The 21,231-nt window shown below is 36.9% G+C and overlaps 1 protein-coding gene and 1 pseudogene across 3 annotated transcripts in view; both read left to right on the forward strand.

The window, feature by feature from the left end:
• The window catches only part of AHI1 (Abelson helper integration site 1), a 216,487-nt gene that overhangs the window by 42,587 nt on the left and 152,669 nt on the right, over nucleotides 1-21,231 (forward strand). For all 3 annotated transcript variants that reach the window (XM_044248265.1, XM_044248275.1, XM_044248284.1), the window contains 4 exons: nucleotides 6,717-6,840; nucleotides 12,748-12,977; nucleotides 15,339-15,445; nucleotides 18,864-18,982. In XM_044248265.1, coding sequence (XP_044104200.1) covers nucleotides 6,717-6,840; nucleotides 12,748-12,977; nucleotides 15,339-15,445; nucleotides 18,864-18,982 — 580 coding nt within the window. The remainder of the gene's footprint in view (nucleotides 1-6,716; nucleotides 6,841-12,747; nucleotides 12,978-15,338; nucleotides 15,446-18,863; nucleotides 18,983-21,231) is intronic.
• LOC122906402 lies at nucleotides 17,707-18,100 on the forward strand (annotated as a pseudogene).

The raw sequence follows: 21,231 nt of genomic DNA on the forward strand, positions 1-21,231 counted from the left end.
CTGGCTTTAAGTTGTGAGACTGTTGGTTTCTAAAGCTACTCTGCAGCTTGGGAGAGTGGAATGGGACCATGGCAAGTTAAAATGCCACAAAGCTCATGTTCCTACCAAGATTAAGCTGTTTTTCTTGAATAAATGCTCCTCAGGTTGTTACAAGCCTTTGTTTAACTTCTAGAGTTCAGAAAAAGTTAATTTGGATAATTTTTACGGTGTTCTTATTGCTTTTATCAGGGAGCAGATACTCTGAGGTGCTTCTTTGCTATTCCAGAAGTACTTCTGTGCTGCTTAGTATTTTATTTTATTTTTTTAAATTTTTTTATTTTTTATAAACATATATTTTTATCCACAGGGCTACAGGTCTATGAATCACCAGGTTTACACACTTCACAGCACTCACCAAGGCACATACCCTCCCCAATGTCCATAACCCCACCCCCCTTCTCCCAACCACCCTCCCCCCAGCAACCCTCAGTTTGTTTTGTGAGATTAAGAGTCACTTATGGTTTGTCTCCCTCCCAATCCCATCTTGTTTCATTTATTCTTCTCCTACCCACTTAAGCCCCCATGTTGCATCACCACTTCCTCATATCAGGGAGATCATATGATAGTTGTCTTTCTCCGCTTGACTTATTTCACTGAGCATGATACACTCTAGTTCCATCCATGTTGTCGCAAATGGCAAGATTTCATTTCTTTTGATGGCCGCATAGTATTCCATTGTGTATATATAGCACATCTTCTTTATCCATTCATCTGTTGATGGACATGGGGGCTTAAGTGGGTAGGAGACTACTATTATTGTATTGTATTGTATTGCATCTAGTTTCTTTCCATAGTTTGGCTATTGTGGACATTGCTGCTATAAACATTCAGGTACACGTGCCCCTTTGGATCACTACGTTTGTATCTTTAGGGTAAATACCCAGTAGTGCAATTGCTGGGTCATAGGGCAGTTCTATTTTAAACATTTTGAGGAACCTCCATGCTGTTTTCCAGAGTGGTTGCACCAGCTTGCATTCCCACCAACAGTGTAGGAGGGTTCCCCTTTCTCCACATCTTTGCCAGCATCTGTCATTTCCTGACTTGTTAATTTTAGCCATTCTGACTGGTGTGAGGTGATATCTTATTGTGGTTTTGATTTGTATCTCCCTGATGCTGAGTGATGTTGAGCACTTTTTCATGTGTCTGTTGGCCATCTGGATGTCTTCTTTGCAGAAACGTCTGTTCATGTCCTCTGCCCATTTCTTGATTGGATTATTTGTTCTTTGGGTGTTGAGTTTGCTAAGTTCTTTATAGATTTTGGACACTAGTCCTTTATCTGATATGTCGTTTGCAAATATCTTTTCCCATTCTGTCAGTTGTCTTTTGGTTTTGTTAACTGTTTCCTTTGCTGTGCAAAAGCTTTTGATCTTGATGAAATCCCAATAGTTCATTTTTGCCCTTGCTTCCCTTGCCTTTGGCGATGCTCCTAGGAAGATGTTGCTGTGGCTGAGGTCGAAGAGGTTGCTGCCTGTGTTCTCCTCAAGGATTTTGATGGATTCCTTTCTCACATTGAGGTCCTTCATCCATTTTGAGTCTATTTTCATGTGTGGTGTAAGGAAATGGTCCAATTTCATTTTTCTGCATGTGGCTGTCCAATTTTCCCAACACCATTTATTGAAGAGGCTGTCTTTTTTCCATTGGACATTCTTTCCTGCTTTGTCGAAGATTAGTTGACCATAGAGTTGAGGGTCTATTTCTGGGCTCTCTATTCTGTTCCATTGATCTATGTGTCTGTTTTTGTGCCAATACCATGCTGTCTTGATGATGACAGCTTTGTAATAGAGCTTGAAGTCCGGAATTGTGATGCCACCAACTTTGGCTTTCTTTTTCAATATTCCTTTGGCTATTCGAGGTCTTTTCTGCTTCCATATAAATTTTAGGATTATTTGTTCCATTTCTTTGAAAAAGATGGATGGTACTTTGATAGGAATTGCCTTAAATGTGTAGATTGCTTTAGGTAGCATAGACATTTTCACAATATTTATTCTTCCAATCCAGGAGCATGGAACATTTTTCCATTTCTTTGTGTCTTCCTCAATTTCTTTCATAAGTACTTTATAGTTTTCTGAGTATAGATTCTGTGCCTCTTTGGTTAGGTTTATTCCTAGGTATCTTGTGGTTTGGGGTGCAATTGTAAATGGGATTGACTCCTTAATTTCTCTTTCTTCTGTCTTGTTGTTGGTGTAGAGAAATGCAACTGATTTCTGTGCATTGATTTTATATCCTGACACTTTACTGAATTCCTGTACAAGTTCTAGCAGTTTTGGAGTGGAGTCTTTTGGGTTTTCCACATATAGTATCATATCATCTGCGAAGATTGATAGTTTGACTTCTTCTTTGCCAATTTGGATGCCTTTAATTTCCTTTTGTTGTCTGATTGCTGAGGCTAGGACTTCTAGTACTATGTTGAATAGCAGTGGTGATAATGGACATCCCTGCTGTGTTCCTGACCTTAGCAGAAAAGCTTTCAGTTTTTCTGCATTGAGAAAGATATTTGTGGTGGGTTTTTCATAGATGGCTTTGATGATATTGAGGTATGTGCCCTCTATCCCTACACTTTGAAGGGTTTTGATCAGAAAGGGATGCTGTACTTTGTCAAATGCTTTTTCAGCATCTATTGAGAGTATCATATGGTTCTTGTTCTTTCTTTTATTGATGTGTTGTATCACATTGACTGATTTGCGGATGTTGAACCAACCTTGCAGCCCTGGAATAAATCCCACTTGGTCGTGGTGAATAATCCTTTTAATGTACTGTTGAATCCTATTGGCTAGTATTTTGGTGAGAATTTTTGCATCTGTGTTCATCAAGGATATTGGTCTATAGCTCTCTTTTTTGATGGGATCCTTGTCTGATTTTGGGATCAAGGTGATGTTGGCCTCATAAAATGAGTTTGGACGTTTTCCTTCCATTTCTATTTTTTGGAACAGTTTCAGGAGAATAGGAATTAGTTCTTCTTTAAATGTTTGGTAGAATTCCCCCCGGAAGCCGTCTGGCCCTGGGCTTTTGTTTGTTTGGAGATTTTTAATGACTGTTTCAATCTCCTTACTGGTTATGGGTCTGTTCAGGCTTTCTATTTCTTCCTGGTTCAGTTGTGGTAGTTTATATGTCTCTAGGAATGCATCCATTTCTTCCAAATTGTCAAATTTGTTGGCGTAGAGTTGCTCATAGTATGTTCTTATAATAGTTTGTATTTCTTTGGTGTTAGTTGTGATCTCTCCTCTTTCATTCATGATTTTATTTACTTGGGTCCTTTCTCTTTTCTTTTTGATAAGTCTGGCCAGGGGTTTATCAATTTTATTAATTCTTTCGAAGAACCAGCTCCTAGTTTCGTTGATTTGTTCTATTGTTTTTTTGGTTTCTATTTCATTGATTTTTGCTCTGATCTTTATGATTTCTCTTCTCCTGCTGGGCTTAGGGTTTCTTTCTTGTTCTTTCTCCAGCTCCTTTAGGTGTAGGGTTAGGTTGTGTACCTGAGACCTTTCTTGTTTCTTGAGAAAGGCTTGTACTGCTATATATTTTCCTCTCAGGACTGCCTTTGTTGTGTCCCACAGATTTTGAACCGTTGTGTTTTCATTATCATTTGGTTTTTTTTGTTTGTTTGCTTGTTTGTTTTTAAAGATTTTATTTATTTATTTGACAGAGAGAAATCACAAGTAGACAGAGAGGCAGGCAGAGAGAGAGAGAGGGAAGCAGGCTCACTGCTGAGCAGAGAGCCCGATGCAGGACTCAATCCCAGGACCCTGAGATCATGACCTGAGCCAAAGGCAGCGGCTTAACCCACTGAGCCACCCAGGCGCCCATCATTATCATTTGTTTCCATGATTTTTTTCAATTCTTCTTTAATTTCCTGGTTGACCCATTCAGTGAATGGGTTGACCCATTCATTCTTTAGAAGGATGCAGTCTCCATGTATTTGGGTTCTTTCCAAACTTCCTCTTGTGGTTGAGTTCTAGCTTCAGAGCATTGTGGTCTGAAAATATGCAGGGAATGATCCCAATCTTTTGATACCGGTTGAGTCCTTATTTAGGACCGAGGATGTGATCTATTCTGGAGAATGTTCCATGTGCACTAGAGAAGAATGTATATTCTGTTGCTTTGGGATGAAATGTTCTGAATATATCTGTGATGTCCATCTGGTCCAGTGTGTCATTTAAGGCCTTTATTTCCTTGTTGATCTTTTGCTTGGATGATCTGTCCATTTCAGTGAGGGGAGTGTTAAAGTCCCCTACTATTATTGTATTATTGTTGATGTGTTTCTTTGATTTTGTTATTAATTGGTTTATATAGTTGGCTGGGCCCACGTTGGGGGCATAGATATTTAAAATGGTTAGATCTTCTTGTTGGACAGACCCTTTGAGTATGATACAGTGTCCTTCCTCATCTCTTATTATAGTCTTTGGCTTAAAATCTAATTGATCTAATATAAGGATTGCCACTCCTGCTTTCTTCTGATGTCCATTAGCATGGTAAATTCTTTTCCACCCCCTCACTTTAAATCTGGAGGTGTCCTCGGGTTTAAAATGAGTTTCTTGTAGGTAACATATAGATGGGTTTTGTTTTTTTATCCATTCTGATACCCTGTGTCTTTTGATTGGGGCATTTAGCCCATTAACATTCAGGGTAACTATTGAGAGATATGAATTTAGTGCCATTGTATTGCCTGTAAGGTGACTGTTACTGTGTATTGTTTCTGTTCCTTTCTGATCTACCACTTGTAGGCTCTGTCTTTGCTTAGAGGACCCCTTTCAATATTTCCTGTAGAGCTGGTTTGGTGTTTGCAAATTCTTTCAGTTTTTGTTTGTCCTGGAAGCTTTTAATCTCTCCTTCTATTTTCAATGATAGCCTAGCTGGATATAGTATTCTTGGCTGCATGTTTTTCTCCTTTAGTGCTCTGAAAATATCATGCCAGCTCTTTCTGGCCTGCCAGGTCTCTGTGGATAAGTCTGCTGCCAATCTAATATTTTTACCATTGTATGTTACAGACTTCTTTTCCCGGGCTGCTTTCAGGATTTTCTCTTTGTCACTAAGACTTGTAAATTTTACTATTAGGTGATGTGGTGTGGGCCTATTCTTATTGATTTTGAGGGGCGTTCTCTGAACCTCCTGAATTTTGATGCTCGTTCCCTTTGCCATATTGGGGAAATTCTCCCCAATAATTCTCTCCAGTATACCTTCTGCTCCCCTCTCTCTTTCTTCTTCTTCTGGAATCCCAATTATTCTAATGTTGTTTCGTCTTATGGTGTCACTTATCTCTCGAATTCTCCCCTCGTGGTCCAGTAGCTGTTGTCCCTCTTTTGCTCAGCTTCTTTATTCTCTGTCATTTGGTCTTCTATATCGCTAATTCTTTCTTCTGCCTCCTTTATCCTAGCACTGAGAACCTCCATTTTTTATTGCACCTCATTAATATCTTTTTTGATTTCACTTGGTTAAATTTTAGTTCTTTTATTTCTCCAGAAAGGGCTTTTATATCTCCCGAGAGGGTTTCTCTAATATCTTCCATGCCTTTTTCAAGCCCGGCTAGAACCTTGAGAATTGTCATTCTGAATTCTAGATCTGACATATTACCAATGTCTGTATTGATTAGGTCCCTAGCCTTCGGTACTGCCTCTTGTTCTTTTTCTTGTGGTGAATTTTTCCGCCTTGTCATTTTGTCCAGATAAGAGTATATGAAGGAGCAAGTAAAATACTTTCAGAAAATGGTTGTTTTTCTGTTTCTAGAATTGCTGTTCTTCTCTTCGATCTGCCGATGGATTTGCAGGTGTTTGCACTCTTTAGATAAGCTATCTAGCTGATCTCCTGCTAGCTGAAGTAGTCTCAGCCTGCTACTTCTCCGCCATCTTGACTCCTCCCCCTGCTTATTTTAAAGGGCATTTGGTTTTACCACTAGGTGGAAGTAGAGACTTGCAAATTTTGTTGTTCTCAAGTCACTTTTTCAAATCTTTCATTGTGAACCTAACTTAGAGCAATACCTTAATGTCTTGTTTATCAGATTAGGTCTCTGTTAATTCTCTTATTATATCATTTTAGTATTGGAATCTTTTTTCAAACAAGGGCTGCCTGGGTGGCTCATCTGGTTAAGCATCTTCCTTCAGTTCAGGTCGTGATTCCAGGGTTCTGACAGGATTGGGACCCCTGCTCAGCAGGGAGTCTGCCTCTCCTTCTCCCTTTGCCCCTTCCCTCAGCTGGCGCTTACTCTCACTTTCTCAAACAAACAAACAAATAAAATCTTTTTAAAAAAAAGAATTCTTTTCTAATAGTAGCACAGTTTAAATTTCTTCTTTAAATAATTAAAATTTTGGCTGGAATTTAATTGATTTTCAGGTAAAGTAATATCTTATTCATGAAAACTCAAATTATAGAATCTTTGAAGTGAATTGCAATTTAACTTATCTATTATTTGATTAATAAATTGATGGTGGAAGACTACTAGGAAAATTGCTTTGATAAGATGAGAGTAATTGTAGCATGCTATAAAACTTTATATGTGTAAATTCTTGAGTCTGAAGGAAATGAAAAATTACTTTTAAATAGACTTTGAGATTTTTTACGTTGAAAATATCTTTGGTGATGGTATTCTTAGAGACTGTGTGAAAATTATTATAAGCTTTATGTTTGTATGTTACTGGATTAAGGACTCTCTGGCTGGAAACCTAATTTTTGAATATTTTCTGTAGTATATGAAATTCCTTCTGGGCGTTTCATGAGAGAATTATGTGGCCACCTCAATATCATTTATGATCTTTGCTGGTCCCGTGATGATCGCTATATCCTTACTGCATCATCTGATGGCACTGCCAGGTTAGTATACTTCTTGAGAAGTACTTACTGTGTATGTTGTTGGCCATCAAGGAAAGTAAAGAAAATATAAAGGGATATAGCTATTCTTAGGCTTAAGTAATATTTTGCTTATCAAGGGACTGTCATAGAGATGCATCATACAGACTGATTAGATCAGTAGTAGTAGGAAAGCTTTTTCTGAAAGATGTTTTTATTAAATATATCTTTTTTATGTAATACATAATGCTTCTAGTTCCCAGTGTCCTTAAATGATCATTATGTACGCTATTTGATTAATACTCTGCACTGTTTGACATAAGGTAAACAGTTGATATTTTCCTAGAATATAAGCTCTTAATGGTAGGGCTTCTGTTTTTCCTGTTAGCTGTAGGCAGGGGCCAGCCCACAATGATGCACAGTGGTAGACAGCGAGGAATGGAAACTTTGTCTAAGACAAAGGTATGGCATAAGGGGAAGAAGTTATAACTGTTAATTTATATGGAAAATTTTTTGAGCATTCTCAGACCCAAAAATAACTTCTCTTGGAGTTTTCTGATACCTTGGGACACATCTTTCTTTAAGGGGAGCACAAAATAAATTGAAATAAAGCACAGGTGCTCACAGATACAGTTCAGACCTGTGGCAGCTTGACGTTGAGATGCTGAGTGTAGCTTCCGGGGACAAGTGTTGCAGTGCCCCCTCGCTGCTGGGGTTGCGCTCTCCCTGTGGAAGGGCTCACGGCAGAACAAGTGCTGAACCCGTTTTTGCCTTTTCTTCTTTTTTCATTAAAGTAAAAATCCTCTTCACATTTCTTCTGGTTAGTGAAAGCAGGTACCGACGTAGATCTTAGGTAAAAGCGAAGTGGTGTAAGGCAGACTTTGAAAAGCAGGGGATAGCTACATGTAAGTGAATATGTGCCTTATGTTTTAAGAGTTTTATAGATTTTCAGTATTTGCATTTTTCAGAATGTCAGTTATAAAATAATTTAATCCTTCCCAACTTAATATGTATCATAAAATTTTTTAAATCTACTTTGTAAAATTTCATTGACCTGTTCTAGCTGCTTGTTCTACCTTGTTTGCATGCTAATTGTATTATTAGGCAGTTTTTCAAGATGCTTTTTATTATATATATATTATATATGTTATTTAACTTGACTCCAGCAAACGTAGGTAGATACACATAAATCTATGTTATCTCTGTACACCAGGAAGCTGACATTTAGAGCAGTTTGGGATGCCTTCTGACTTCACTCTTATTTAATTCTGCTCTCTGCATTTTAACACACTTTTCAGCAGACACTTCCAGTGTCTGAGTCTCTTTTATTACTCTTATCAGCTTCCTTTTTAATATAAAATGTCTAATTGATTAAGATGTTATCAGGACTGTTGAGTTTCTGTTTAAATGCAAGAGGTGGTAATTGATGAGACTTGATTTCCTTCCATGTGTAGCTAGGCACCTGCTGTTGGTCCCTCTTAATAGGATTCTTTGGAACCCCTGGTCAGCTTTTTGTCTCAACACAGCCATTCTGTCCCATGCCAGATTGTACTAGAGAAAAATTCATAACCTTGGAAAGGCCTGATTGTAGATTTGTAAGTCTTAAAATCACCTGAACAGTCATCTCAGCCAAGCAAGCTTTTTCCTTATCTTTATTCAGCTATCTTTTCTTATTCCTCTGGCAGCACATCCAAGGCTTGCGGCACTTCAAGTTCTCGACCCCGAGTCACATCTGCCCGCTTTCATTAGCTGACTGTCTTTAGCTTACAGTGAATTATGCCAGACATGAACTTCCTGTATCTCTCTGGTTTCCCACCCAATATCTATAAATGTACCCATCTTTATCTCTGTCCACTGCTCTTAACAAAGATGTATGGATAAGGACACCTTTCAGGCAACTCTTTGACATGTGCTTTTTAAAAAAAATTTTTTTAATTTTTTTATTAACATATATGTATTATTAGGCCGAGGGGTACAGGTCTGTGAATCACCAGGTTTACACACTTCACAGAACTCAACCATAGCACATAACCCTCCCCAGTGTCCATAACCCAGCCACCCTCTCCATACCCTCCTCCCCCCAACAACCCTCAGTTTGTTTTGTGAGATTAAGAGTCTTTTACGGTTTTTGACATGTGCTTTTAATCTCAGCCCTTCAATCTACCATTCTGTTTCCTACCTCTCTTATCTCTTCAGTATCTTCCTCTCTATTGATTTTGTCCTCTCATCTTAAAAATATGCTCAAATTTCCTTATCTTAAGAAATCTTTCTTTCAGTTCTTCCTCCTTTTCAGACTACCACATTATTTTTCTTTCTACAACATCAAGAACGTTCTGCACATGTCTTTAGCTCAACTCAGTGAATCTAGCTTTCACTGCCCCCCCGCTAGATCAACCTTCTTTAAGAGGTCAGCAGTCTCTTGCTGATTTTCAGATTCAGTGGCCAATTTAGGTCCTTACCCTATCTGCTTTCACTGAAGTGATTAATTATTGACTAGTTTTAAAATAGTTTCAATTAAGTGGTTTCTTTAACAGCCTCTTCTGTTTGCTTTTTATGACTGGCCAGTTCTTGTTCCCTGTCACTTGTTCCTCTTCGAAGCTCTGCCTGTTCTCTGTAGATGTTTATTCTCAGAATCCTCCTACTTGAGCATCTTCCTTGGTTTGCTGTGCTTATCCTGGTCTCTCTCATTTTCCCCAGTTTTCAGTCTCACTTCTATGGGCTGACTTCGAGCGCCCACTTTTTTTCTGAGTTTCACTTTCTGTTACTCCGTCTGGACTGTCAGTGGCACCTTGGATCTAAAACCAGACTTGATATCACTAGACTGCTTTCCTCATTTTGTCCTCTTGTGGATTTTTTAATGGCATCCACCCTGAATCCCAAGCCAGGAGTCCAGAATAGCACTCATTTCTTTTTTTCTTCCTACACTTCCTTCCCATATCTAAGAGTACCACAGATCTGTCAGTTTGCCCTCCTAAAACCTTCACCATTCCATCACACCCTTTCTATCCTCACTGCTGTTACCTTCATTCAGGCCCTTGCTATCTCTAGCTTAAACTATTGGTGCTAAACTTTCCCACTGTTCAGTCTCTCGTTCCTCCGTCTTTTCACAACCATGCTTCATAATGCCCTGGTCTTCAGAAGTCTTCCCACTACCCTTTTGAAAATGTTCCAGCTCCTTAGCATGGCATTACAGGCATGTTTCTCATTGACCCTACATCCTTCTCCTGTGCACTTGCCATGTACCCTTGGCGTCACCCACACAATCTTTTAAAATGCTCTTAGTATCTTCCTCTCCATGTCTCTTCTTCCAGTGTTTAAATGCCCTTTTCCGGAACGCCTGGGTGGCTCAGTTGGTTGGACGACTGCCTTCGGCTCAGGTCGTGATCCTGGAGTCCCGGGATCAAGTCCCACATCGGGCTCCCAGCTCCATGGGGAGTCTGCTTCGCTCTCTGACCTTCTCCTCGCTCATGCTCTCTCTCACTGTCTCTCTCTCTCAGATGAATAAATAAAATCTTTAAAAAAAATAAAATAAAATAAATGCCCTTTTCCTAGCCTTCCTGCCCAGCTCAGTCACTCAGCAACCATTTAAGTGCCTTTTGTGATGGCTCATAGTCATTGTTTAAAACCCAGCTCAGATTTAAATTAACCATTTCTTGTAGTTTTCTTGTTTTTTTGCCAGCATATGATATTTTATATATATACACAATATAGTATAAAGTATGCTTTTTTCTTTATGTAGCTTTGATACTGTTGGAGGATGTTTTACATCATAAAAATACTTACTGTGTAGAATTAACTGAGTGAAGAGAAACATTGTGGCTAGAACCAAAAAGAGTGAGGTTTTTGAAAGAGGTAAGGACTACTTAAAATGAATAAGGTAAAGTCAAAGGAAGAGAATTAGAGTTGCTAATGTTCCAAGAGGCAGAGGCATGGCTGTGTCTTCTTTTTGTCTTCCTGGTTAGTGCTAGTGACTCCTGAGTTATTGTTTCCCACTGGTTAGCTCTTTGCCATGTGGGGTTAACCAAAATCTTCTTTAGTTATCTTCAGCACAAATCTGTATTTTTCTCTAACCAACGGCTCCTCATATAATCAGACTTTTCCCACATGTAATGGCTCCCATTTAGGCACATATGTCCCAATGTTGCCCCTTATCATACATACTGTTGTAACTATGTTTTCTTCTTTCCCTACTGTAATAATCTTTTTGTGTGCTCATCTGGTCTTCACAAATTTGTGTATTTCCTTGTTCTTTGTGATCAGCTCTTTTTTCCCCGAACTCATTAATACATTTCTGTTGTTCTTGGACTTAATCTTTACTTGCTTGACTAAAGCCATCATTGATTCCAGTTAGGTTTTTACAAAAAAGGCTTCATTTTTATTGTAAATTACTGTGTCTATTTTTTTTAAAGATTTTATTTATTTATTTGACAGACAGAGATCACAAGTAGGCAGAGAGGCAGGCAGAGAGAGAGGAGGAAGCAGGCTCCCCGATGAGCAGAGAGCCCGATGTGGGGCTCGATCCCAGGACCCTGGGATCATGACCCGAGCCGAAGGCAGAGGCTTTAACCCACTGAGCCACCCAGGTGCCTCTACTCTATTTTAATTGAGCTGCTTTTAAGATATGATTATTTCATTTCTGCCTGTTACATAGGATTTCACATAATACTGATAAGATTTTTAAGCAAACAGCTGAAGTTTTTATCTTTTAAACAATCTTCTTTTAACAGTCTTAATCACAAATTCGTTATTTTGTTCTTTTAGTAAGTATTGTATTTCATGTAGCATATATTCATTGAAAGTATTACTATGGTAAAAATGTTTATGCAGTGATACACGTGTTTTATTTTCACTTGAAAACATGTTCTTTCACTTCCTTCATTATTAGTTTGGATTCTTAGTAATTGTAGATCATATCCTTATTTGAAGCAGCTGCTGAGAAGACTCAGAATGTTATTCTTGAATGGCAGCTGTATTTTTTTCTTTCATCGATAATTTTGAAAAGGACTTAATTTGCTTTAATTTTTAGGTCATGATTAAAAGAAGGAACTATAAATCCCCCTATTAATAATTAAACTATTTTTCTAATTTTAACAATTTAATCAGACTGTTTAAAAATCCAGTGTTCCACACTCATTTAGTACCTTTCAGTCGCTAGATTTTTGCCTATTTTTACAGACTGACTAGAACTGCAGAGTATTTAACACAAGTTTTAACCCTTAGGATTTAATCTTTTGTCAGGACTGTAGCAGTGACAGTAATATTACTTTTTAAAAATTATCCATAATTTAGAAGAAGACATATTAAAAGTGTTAAATATAAATTGATTGTTTAATGTAAGGTAGCCTGTTTTCTATCAAAGTATCATAGTTAATCTTATTTTACTCAGGTATCAAACAGTAATTTCAATATGGCTTTTAAGACTTTGAGATCACAGTCACTTTCTAGGCTTGGAAATTATAAATACAGAGTTAATGGACTAGCTTCTTCTCTAAACCTCTACTAGGGAGCACTTTACAAAAGCAATATACACAACCTAAATGGAGAATAATTGAAGCTCTCCCTATATTTTATTTTTTGTGTGTATTGTACTAAATGCAGTATTTTACGAACTATTCCATGTGTGTTTAATCAATGTCAAAAATAATTGTTTAAAAAAAATCCAAATACAATTTTTCATTTTACAGTATAGATTAAAATTAGTAGACAAATTAACCATTATGCTTGATAATAACTAAGAAATAGCTTTGTCAAAATGTAAAGAACACAAGTCATAAAATATTTGATCACATCATTTTTGATTGTTATAAAATGTAGTTTGCCTTTGGCTATTGTCATTGCTTACTTAAGATGCATTGCCATGTTGGTTTTTGGGAAAAGTTTTAGAAACTTCTGCCTTTCAGAAGCAACATATAACTTTTTATCCTTTTCCAGGATATGGAAAAATGAAATAAATAATACCAGTACTTTCAGAGTTTTACCTCATCCTTCTTTTGTTTACACGGCTAAATTCCATCCTGCTGTAAAAGAAGTGGTAGTTACAGGGTGCTATGATTCTGTGATACGGATATGGAAGGTTGATATGAGAGGGGATCCTGCCATATTGATTCGACAGTTTGACACGCACAGAAGTTTCATCAACTCTCTCTGTTTTGATATTGAAGGTATGTCAAAATATATTCCAAATGAAGGCTAGTTGCATGAAGAATTTTTAAAAATAATTTTTGTTCATTAAGGTAATATTTTTAAGCTTGAGAGGGATTTTGTGTATTGATGATTATACATTTTTAGATTTATGTGTATTTTGCAGATCATATGATAGACCTGGGCACAGATTTGGCAGTCAGGGAGTTTTGTTTGTAATTTTAAAGTCATTAAATTCTGGGGGCGCCTGAGTGGCTCAGTCGGTTAAGTGTCCAGCTCTTGGTTTCAGCTCAGGTCATGATCAGGGTCATGACATTGAGCCCCATGTTGGGCTCTGCGCTCAGTATGGAGTCTCTTTGTGTTTCTCCTTCTCCTCCTCCCCCTGCATATACTCTCTCTTTAATAATAAAATCTTTTAAAAAAATCATTTGTCATTATGGGGCGCCTGGGTGGCTCAGTGGGTTAGAGCCTCTGCCTTCACCTCAGGTCATGATCCCAGGATCCTGGGATCGAGCCCCACGTCGGGGCTCGCTGCTCAGCAGGGAGCCTGCTTCCTCCTCTCTCTCTCTCTGCCTGCCTCTCTGTCTACTTGTGATCTCTGTCTGTCAAATGAATAAATAAAATCTTTTTAAAAAAATAAATAAATAAAAATAAATAAAAAATCATTTGTCATTAAATTCTTAAATATTTAGATTCAACTAATCTTTGCTGTAATAACCAGTCATATACCAAATTTCATAAATATATTTCATTGGATTGGTAATTATCCCCTCAGTAGGCTTATTTCTTTCTTTTTCCAGTAGGTTTCTTTCAAGTGGCTTTTAAGTTAAAGGGTTAAAATGAGGAAGAAGAGGGAAATACCAAAAGAATATTAGATAGCAGGGGAAACCTGTATTTATACTCTGTACTGAGTACATTGTGCACTGAGCACCTCTGCATTCAGCTCACACTTAATAGGTACATATTATATAATTGTCTGAATGTATCTTAAGAAACATTCTGTTGTTGGCAGTACTTAGGATGTTTCCAGCTTTCTCCTACCATGAACATGATTTCTCTGAATAATATGTATACATGTACATATATGTATATACAAAACTTTGTTGCAGTTTTATAATTATTTTTTTTAAGATTTTATTTATTTATTTGACACAGAGAGAAATCACAAGCAGGCAGAGAGGCAGGCAGAGAGAGAGGAAGGGAAGCAGACTCTCCGCTGAGCAGAGAGCCCAACGCAGGGCTCTATCCCAGGACCCTGAGACCATGACCCGAGCCGAAGGCAGAGGCTTTAACCCACTGAGCCACCCAGGCGCCCCTATAATTATTTTCTTAACATAAATTCCTAGACCTGAGGTTGATGAATCAAATGTTTCTGGAGTCCTTGCTTTGTGCTGTAATGTTTTAAGTACGGATATATAGACTATAGCTATAATTAATTAGTGTAGCATCCAGATCAAAATGAAAGTACTGCCAATATATTCAGTCTAATTACAGGGATGATAAGAAATTGGAACACATTAAGAAAAAGTCACCAGGGATAGAAAGGTGTCTACAAACTTTGTCATAGTAGAAGTCTTTCAGATTATAAAAGACATGAATTTCTTCAAATACTTGACTAAGATATGCATATGTGAGACAAAAAGAAATCAGTCTGTATTGCTCCAGTAGATAGAGATGGGGACAGAGCTACCAAAGATGGATATTCTTTGTTCTGAATTAGAAAGAACATTCTAGTATCTAGAGCAGTTCATCAGTTGAATAGCTCCCTTATAAAAAACCAAGTTCACAGTTACTAAACAACCGTCTGTTCTTGATGGTGTGGGAGATAATCCTGAGTGAGTATACAGTGAGTTTGATGGTCTCTGAAGTCCCATTCAACTATAAAATGGTTTAACTCTAAGAATAACTGGAACACCTGTCATTTATCATTTTATTCATTTCCTATTGTTTATAGAGTTTCTACTGGTCTCAGGCATTTTGCTAACAGTATATATTAGAATATAGGTGTTTTTTCAGGAGTATAGAACAGATCATATAGGTTAATAAAGGTGAGCAATATAGATAACATACATAACATAGGAATTTGACCTATATACAAATGCAATAAGATGCTCATTTCTTTGTGTATTCAATTTCATGTGAGTAAAAAAGGGAAATAAGTCATCAAAAATAATTCAGAAGAATGAAGAATTCATTTAAAAATAATTGGGATTTGATTATGATTTGTATTTGGGGGGCTTTTTTAGCATTTTTTTCTTTTTACTAAAATACTGTTTAATAGCCCTCTGATTCTTTGTTATACTGGGATGTGTTTACCCAATTTCATTTTGTTTTTACCTGGTGTAGCATTCACAAGTGAGTAATTTTTTTTTTTTAAATAGGTCATCACATGTATTCAGGAGATTGCACAGGGGTGATTGTTGTTTGGAATACCTATGTCAAAGTCAATGATGTGCAACATTCAGTGTGCCACTGGAGTGTAAATAAGGTATATAAGATCATATTTAATACATGAGATTTAATTTTACAAATTAGAAAAAAAATTGAACCACATGACTTTAGAAATAAGACATCAGGACATTCTTTCTCTCTTCTCAAAAAAATTTTTTCTCAGGCCCTACAAAGTCAGTTATCATTGATTAATTGTCTAGTCTTCCTGATGGCTAAGTGATGATATAGAAGCTTAGTGAAAATTTGCATTTTGGCCAAACTTTACTTTCTTATCTTTGAACTCTAATTTGTGATATGACTTCACTGATCCATTACTGGAATTATGCTAAATGAGGCCTATGTTATATTACCACCTATAAGTAATAACTTATATTTTCTGCTGTTCATTTCTCTTTTTTTTTGACCCCAATAACATCACTCTAAAAACAGTGTGTTCAATGTTTTCTTAACAGTATTATTTTTCACAATTATGTAATCAAAAGTATGTAATTATGACTAGGGTCTATCATTTACTCACAATAATTGTTTTCACTTGAGTTTTGCCAAGTAGGCAGAAACAGGTGATGTTTCATTTTTGGAATAGAGTGTTTTTAAGGTACCTGGTGTTTTGAACAGTTTATTGGTGCATATTCAGTATTTTTAATTAAAAGTATAAAATAATTTTTTTTTACTTTTTTATTTTTATAAACATATATTTTTATAAACATATATTTTATCCCCAGGGGTACAGGTCTGTGAATCACCAGGTTTACACACTTCACAGCACTCACCAAAGCACATACCCTCCCCAATGTCCATAACCCCACCCCCCTTCTCTCAACCCCCCTTTCTCCAGCAACCCTCAGTTTGTTTTGTGAGATTAAGAGTCAAAAAGTATAAAATAAATTTTTAAACCTGGGTTTGTTTTATATAAGTTGATACAGTTTTTCTTATATGCTATATTTTGTTCTTCAGTGTTTTGTTCTTCTAACAGTTGTCCTCATTTGAAAAAAAGACACTCTAAGTGAAAAAGAATTTTTATGAACTTGAGTTAAATCTGTTGAATCTATCAGATCTATTTAAAAAACTTTATTTTTAGTCATTTTCATCTAGTCTATAGAATTAATGATTGATGGCTTGGGATTCATGTGATAGCCTAATTTTACACACTTTAAAAAGAACTTTCTAATTACTTATATACCTAAAGGATTGACAAATTTCCAAAGGCATCTTTGCCAATAAGTTGAGTGTACAGTGCAGAGTCTACTATATGTGTTAAAAAATCATGTTTCTTTACCTCACTATAATAACTAAAAGGCAAATTTACCTTCAAAATCTGCAGCCTGGTAGTTACTCGAGATAGTCCAAAATAAAAAGTTAGAAAATGAGCTGAAATATCTTTTGGTAGCTAATGCCCTAGGACAAACTGTAGATTTCTTACTTTGTTCTCTTTAGCCATCAGTGTGAGAAATGCTAAATTATACTCATCTGTCCTTTAAGATGACATGTCCATGTGCTGTGGCACACACTCCGTGGTACAGGACATGAGCGTTGAAACTAAGGCTTTTTTTGTTTGAGTATGAATATGATAAGGAAAAAATATAGAAGAGATCATAAACAGATATTACAAATGCTAAATCTGGTGGCACTTTTGTCGAATCCATGCCCAACACTGAACTTGTTAGACAGTTTTGTGTTTTTTTTTATTTTGCACACTTGCATCTGTGTAAGTGTTGCTCAGATCCCCAGCAGTGCATCCCCACCCCCAGGCTGTTGTAGTTCAGTCACTGCACCCCGCATCTGTGCTGTCAGTATTTGACTTCTGTAACAGCTAACAGCAGGCCTTCCTGTGGCCAGTGCGGTAGTGGGGCTTAGCTGCCAAGACTCAGATTGTAGCAGTTTGTCCCCCACCGCTGCTGGTGCCAAACCATCTCCGAAGAGGAGACCCTCTAGAGAAGGAGACAAAACATACTAGCGGGTCCTTGAAGGAGGAAAAGGCTAATTTAGCATTCTGCCTGGGGCTTAAAGCAGACTTGCTTTGGCATCTCTGGACTTCTGTCTAAACAGTTTGCATTTACGGTCTTTTTTCTTTTTTCTAGTAATCCACTCAAGAAGGACCTTTAGTAATTTTAGTAATTTTTCCTATGTAAGATTCATCCAGGCAGATTTTCCTTCAGTATGTAGGTCTTTCTTGACATCATTTGTCAGACACCTCCCGTAGCTACCTTAAGTAACTACCAAAAAAAAAAAAAAAAAAAAAATTCCTAGAGGCCAAGGTGCACTTAAGATTCAACTCCACCTGTGACCCACCGCCGTGGCCTAGGAAGGCATTGCTACGGGAGCTGTAATGGCCATTAATACTGCTTTACAAGGGGTGCTGGAGAACACCTTCATCCACGATGGCCTAGCACGTGTAGTTTGACGAGCTGTCAAAGTCTTAGACAAGGGCCAAGCCCATCTTTGTGTCCTTGAATCCAACTCTGATGAGGTTTATGTCAAGTTGGTGGAGGCCCCTTGTGCTGAACACCAAATCAACCTAATTAAGGTTGATAACTACAAGAAGCTAGGGGACTGGGTAGGACCTCTGGGAAACTGACAGGGGGGAAACCCCATCAAGTCATTGGTTGCAGTTGTGTGGGCATTAAGGACTGTGGCAAAGTCTCAGGCCAAGGATGTCATCGACAAGGATGAATATTTCAAATGCAAGAAATGAACAAATAAAAAATTTGATTCTTGGGGCGCCTGGGTAGCCCAGTAGGTTAAAGCCTCTGCCTTCAGCTCAGGTCATGATCCCAGGGTCCGGGGATCCAGCCCTGCATCGGGCTCTCTGCTCAGCAGGGAGCCTGCTTTCCCCGACCCCCCGCCTGCCTCTCTGCCTACTTGTGATCTCCATCTGTCAAATAAATAAATAAAATCTTTAAAAAAAAATTTGATTCTTGTTCCTCAAAAAAAAAAAAAAAAAAAAGCCACAAACCTAAAATTACAATCTAAATGAAATGATCTTGGAATATGATGCCAGTCACATACCTTTTTTAGGACAAAGTAAGTAAGTGCATGAAGAAGTAATCTCAGACTGAAATAGAACTTGAAAGTTAATTCTATACCAACTCTTGAAGTCATAAAAATTAGAAGCTTTTCTTATATGATGATAAGCAAAAAAATACAAAGTTAGAAGTGGTGATTTAGAAAGTGCTTATTTGGAAATACATCACAAAAATGTTAATTAAATGTAGCTATATATATGTATATAAATACATATATATACACACACACATACACAAACACACACACACAATCAGCTTTATTTTCAACCTATAACTGAAGTTACTGGGATTCCTTTTGCTAATGATTTTAAAGAATCCTTTAAATTGCAGTCAAAAATGACTGACTTAAATTAATTTTGTGCTCTAAAACGGGCTTCATATTAGACAAACTGTACAGTGATAATATTTTATAATCTTTTTTAATCTTTTTAGGAAATTAAAGAGAGTGAGTTTAAGGGTATTCCTATAAGTTATTTGGAGGTTCATCCCAATGGAAAACGATTGTTAATCCATACCAAAGACAGTACTTTGAGAATTATGGATCTCCGAATGTAAGTACATTTCTATATTGACAGGTTAAGCACTCGTAGAATAAGAAATGAGTTAATTCATACTTATAAAATACAGCTGTGGTTCTCATATACACAGTTTTTCCCCTCAGAAGACATCTTACATTGTTTAGAGGCATTTTTGAATGTTAGAACTTAATGGATAGAGACCAGAGATACTGCTAAGCATCCTACAGTTTATAAGACAGTGCCCCACAACAAAGAATTTTCTGGCTCAAAAGGTAAACTGTTCTGAAGCTGAAATGTAGTCAGTTGTTTTTTGTTGTCACAATTTAAAAAAAAAAAAAAGAGGAAGCCTCTACCTTAGAATATCTTTTATCTCTCTTATAATACTGCTATAGCATAGTACTATGCAATAATATAACAGAATGACACAGCTTTTGATTAATATATCCTTGTTTTTCCTATTTTGTGTTATTTCTAAATAAGGAAAGGAAATTTCCTTAATGTAAAAAGTGGAAGCAGAATGCTAGAAAAGCCAGCATAGTTTTCCAGTGTGCTTTTGTTTTGTTGTTAAGTGTACCAATAAAACAAATGAGAACTCTAGTTTTATTAGATTTCATGATTGTGTTTAGAAAGGAAAATGTAATATATACTAGTTTATTCTGCAACATTCTTTTAGGGCTAACTCTTAAGGCTTTTGTTTATGTAGAGCTGTTCAGGATACTGGCATCAGTGCTGTGAGTGAATGATTAGCAGAGTAGTTCATCAGGAGTTTATAATCTAGTTACAGTACCTCCAAAGTAACATAAAACATTTAATTAGGCTAAATTGTGAGATCTTCTAGGAATGGGATCTGCCTTATTCTTCTTTTATACATGTACCCATGTCATGCTTGAGAGATAGCAAGTACTTGATATGTATTATTTTAATGACTATAAATACTTAATAAAAGGGTTTTATCTTTCATGGTAGATAAAGGTAAGGATGGCAGTACTATAGTTTTCTGTTAAAGGCTCTGTAGAGAGGCTGGCCTTTGAGCTCAATATAAAGGATGGATAGAATTTAGAGAAGATAGAAGTTGGTCGGGAGGGCAGAAAACATGAAAAACCTGGAATAAAATTCAGAGGTAGAATAATAGAAGTTGTTATCAAGTCAGGGTGAGTAAGTCTGTAGGAACATTAATTTCTTGATAGTGCTGAGAAAGAATTTTTTTAGAAATAGAGATTAGTGCCAGGTTTTAAAAGGCCACGCGTAAAGAATTTGGTTATTCTCGTGCTCGCTTCGGCAGCACATATACTAAAACTGGAAGAATTTGGTTATTCTCTTTTCAAGTAGTGTATAGTATTCAGCTTAGACTTCTGCTTGGGCTCTAGAGGCGAACTGTTTAGTGTCAAATAACACCTTTTCCATCCCTGACCAACTGATGAACCATTCTGAGCCTCTCCTCCTCACTCAAATGGGGGAAATAATATACCATACTCATAAGAGTTTCGTGGGGAGTAAATAAGTTTACACATGTAAAGTATGGCAAGAACTCCAGAAACTTTTCAGCCAGTAACCTCAGGTCTGGGAATTTATGTGGAAATAATGATAAAACAGTGAAAAAATACATATACACAAGATTGTACGTAGAAATCATGTTCATGGTAAGGGAAAGCTAGAAACATCCTAACTGTTGTCCCATAGTAGAAGAATTCTTAAGGTATGTTTAGACAGTAATATATACCTACTAAAATGAATACATAATCTATATTTTCTGACAAAACATGTTGTTATTCATGATTTATTGTTAAATGAAAAAAACATATAATGGGACACTGTATGTAATGTCCTCTCTGTAAACCAGGGATGATAATAGTACTTACCTGGCATGTAGTGAGCACTAAAATAATGTTAGCTGTTGGGGCACCTGAGTGGTTGGTTAAGCTTCTGCCTTCGGCTCAGATCATGATCCCAGAGTCCTGGAATTGAGCCCCGCATTAGGCTCCTTGCTCAGCGGGGAGCCTGCATCTACCTCTCCCTCTGCGGCTCCCCCTGCTTGTGCTCTTTCTCAAATAAATAAATAAAATCTTAAGAAAAAATGTTAGCTATTATTCACAAATGAAAAAGTCTAGAAGATTATATACCATATTTAATAGAGGATTTAATAATATTTTTGTCTAATATTCCTGCAAGGATCCAACTATCTGTTGTGTGATTTCAAAAATTTATCACATGGGAAAAATACAAGGTATAAAAATCTTATACATCTTTAAGTAACCGACTCAAATGCTACTTCCATAATGTAG

The sequence above is a fragment of the Neovison vison genome, chromosome 1 (genome assembly GCF_020171115.1).
Source record: "Neovison vison isolate M4711 chromosome 1, ASM_NN_V1, whole genome shotgun sequence".
NCBI classification, from domain to species: domain Eukaryota; kingdom Metazoa; phylum Chordata; class Mammalia; order Carnivora; family Mustelidae; genus Neogale; species Neogale vison.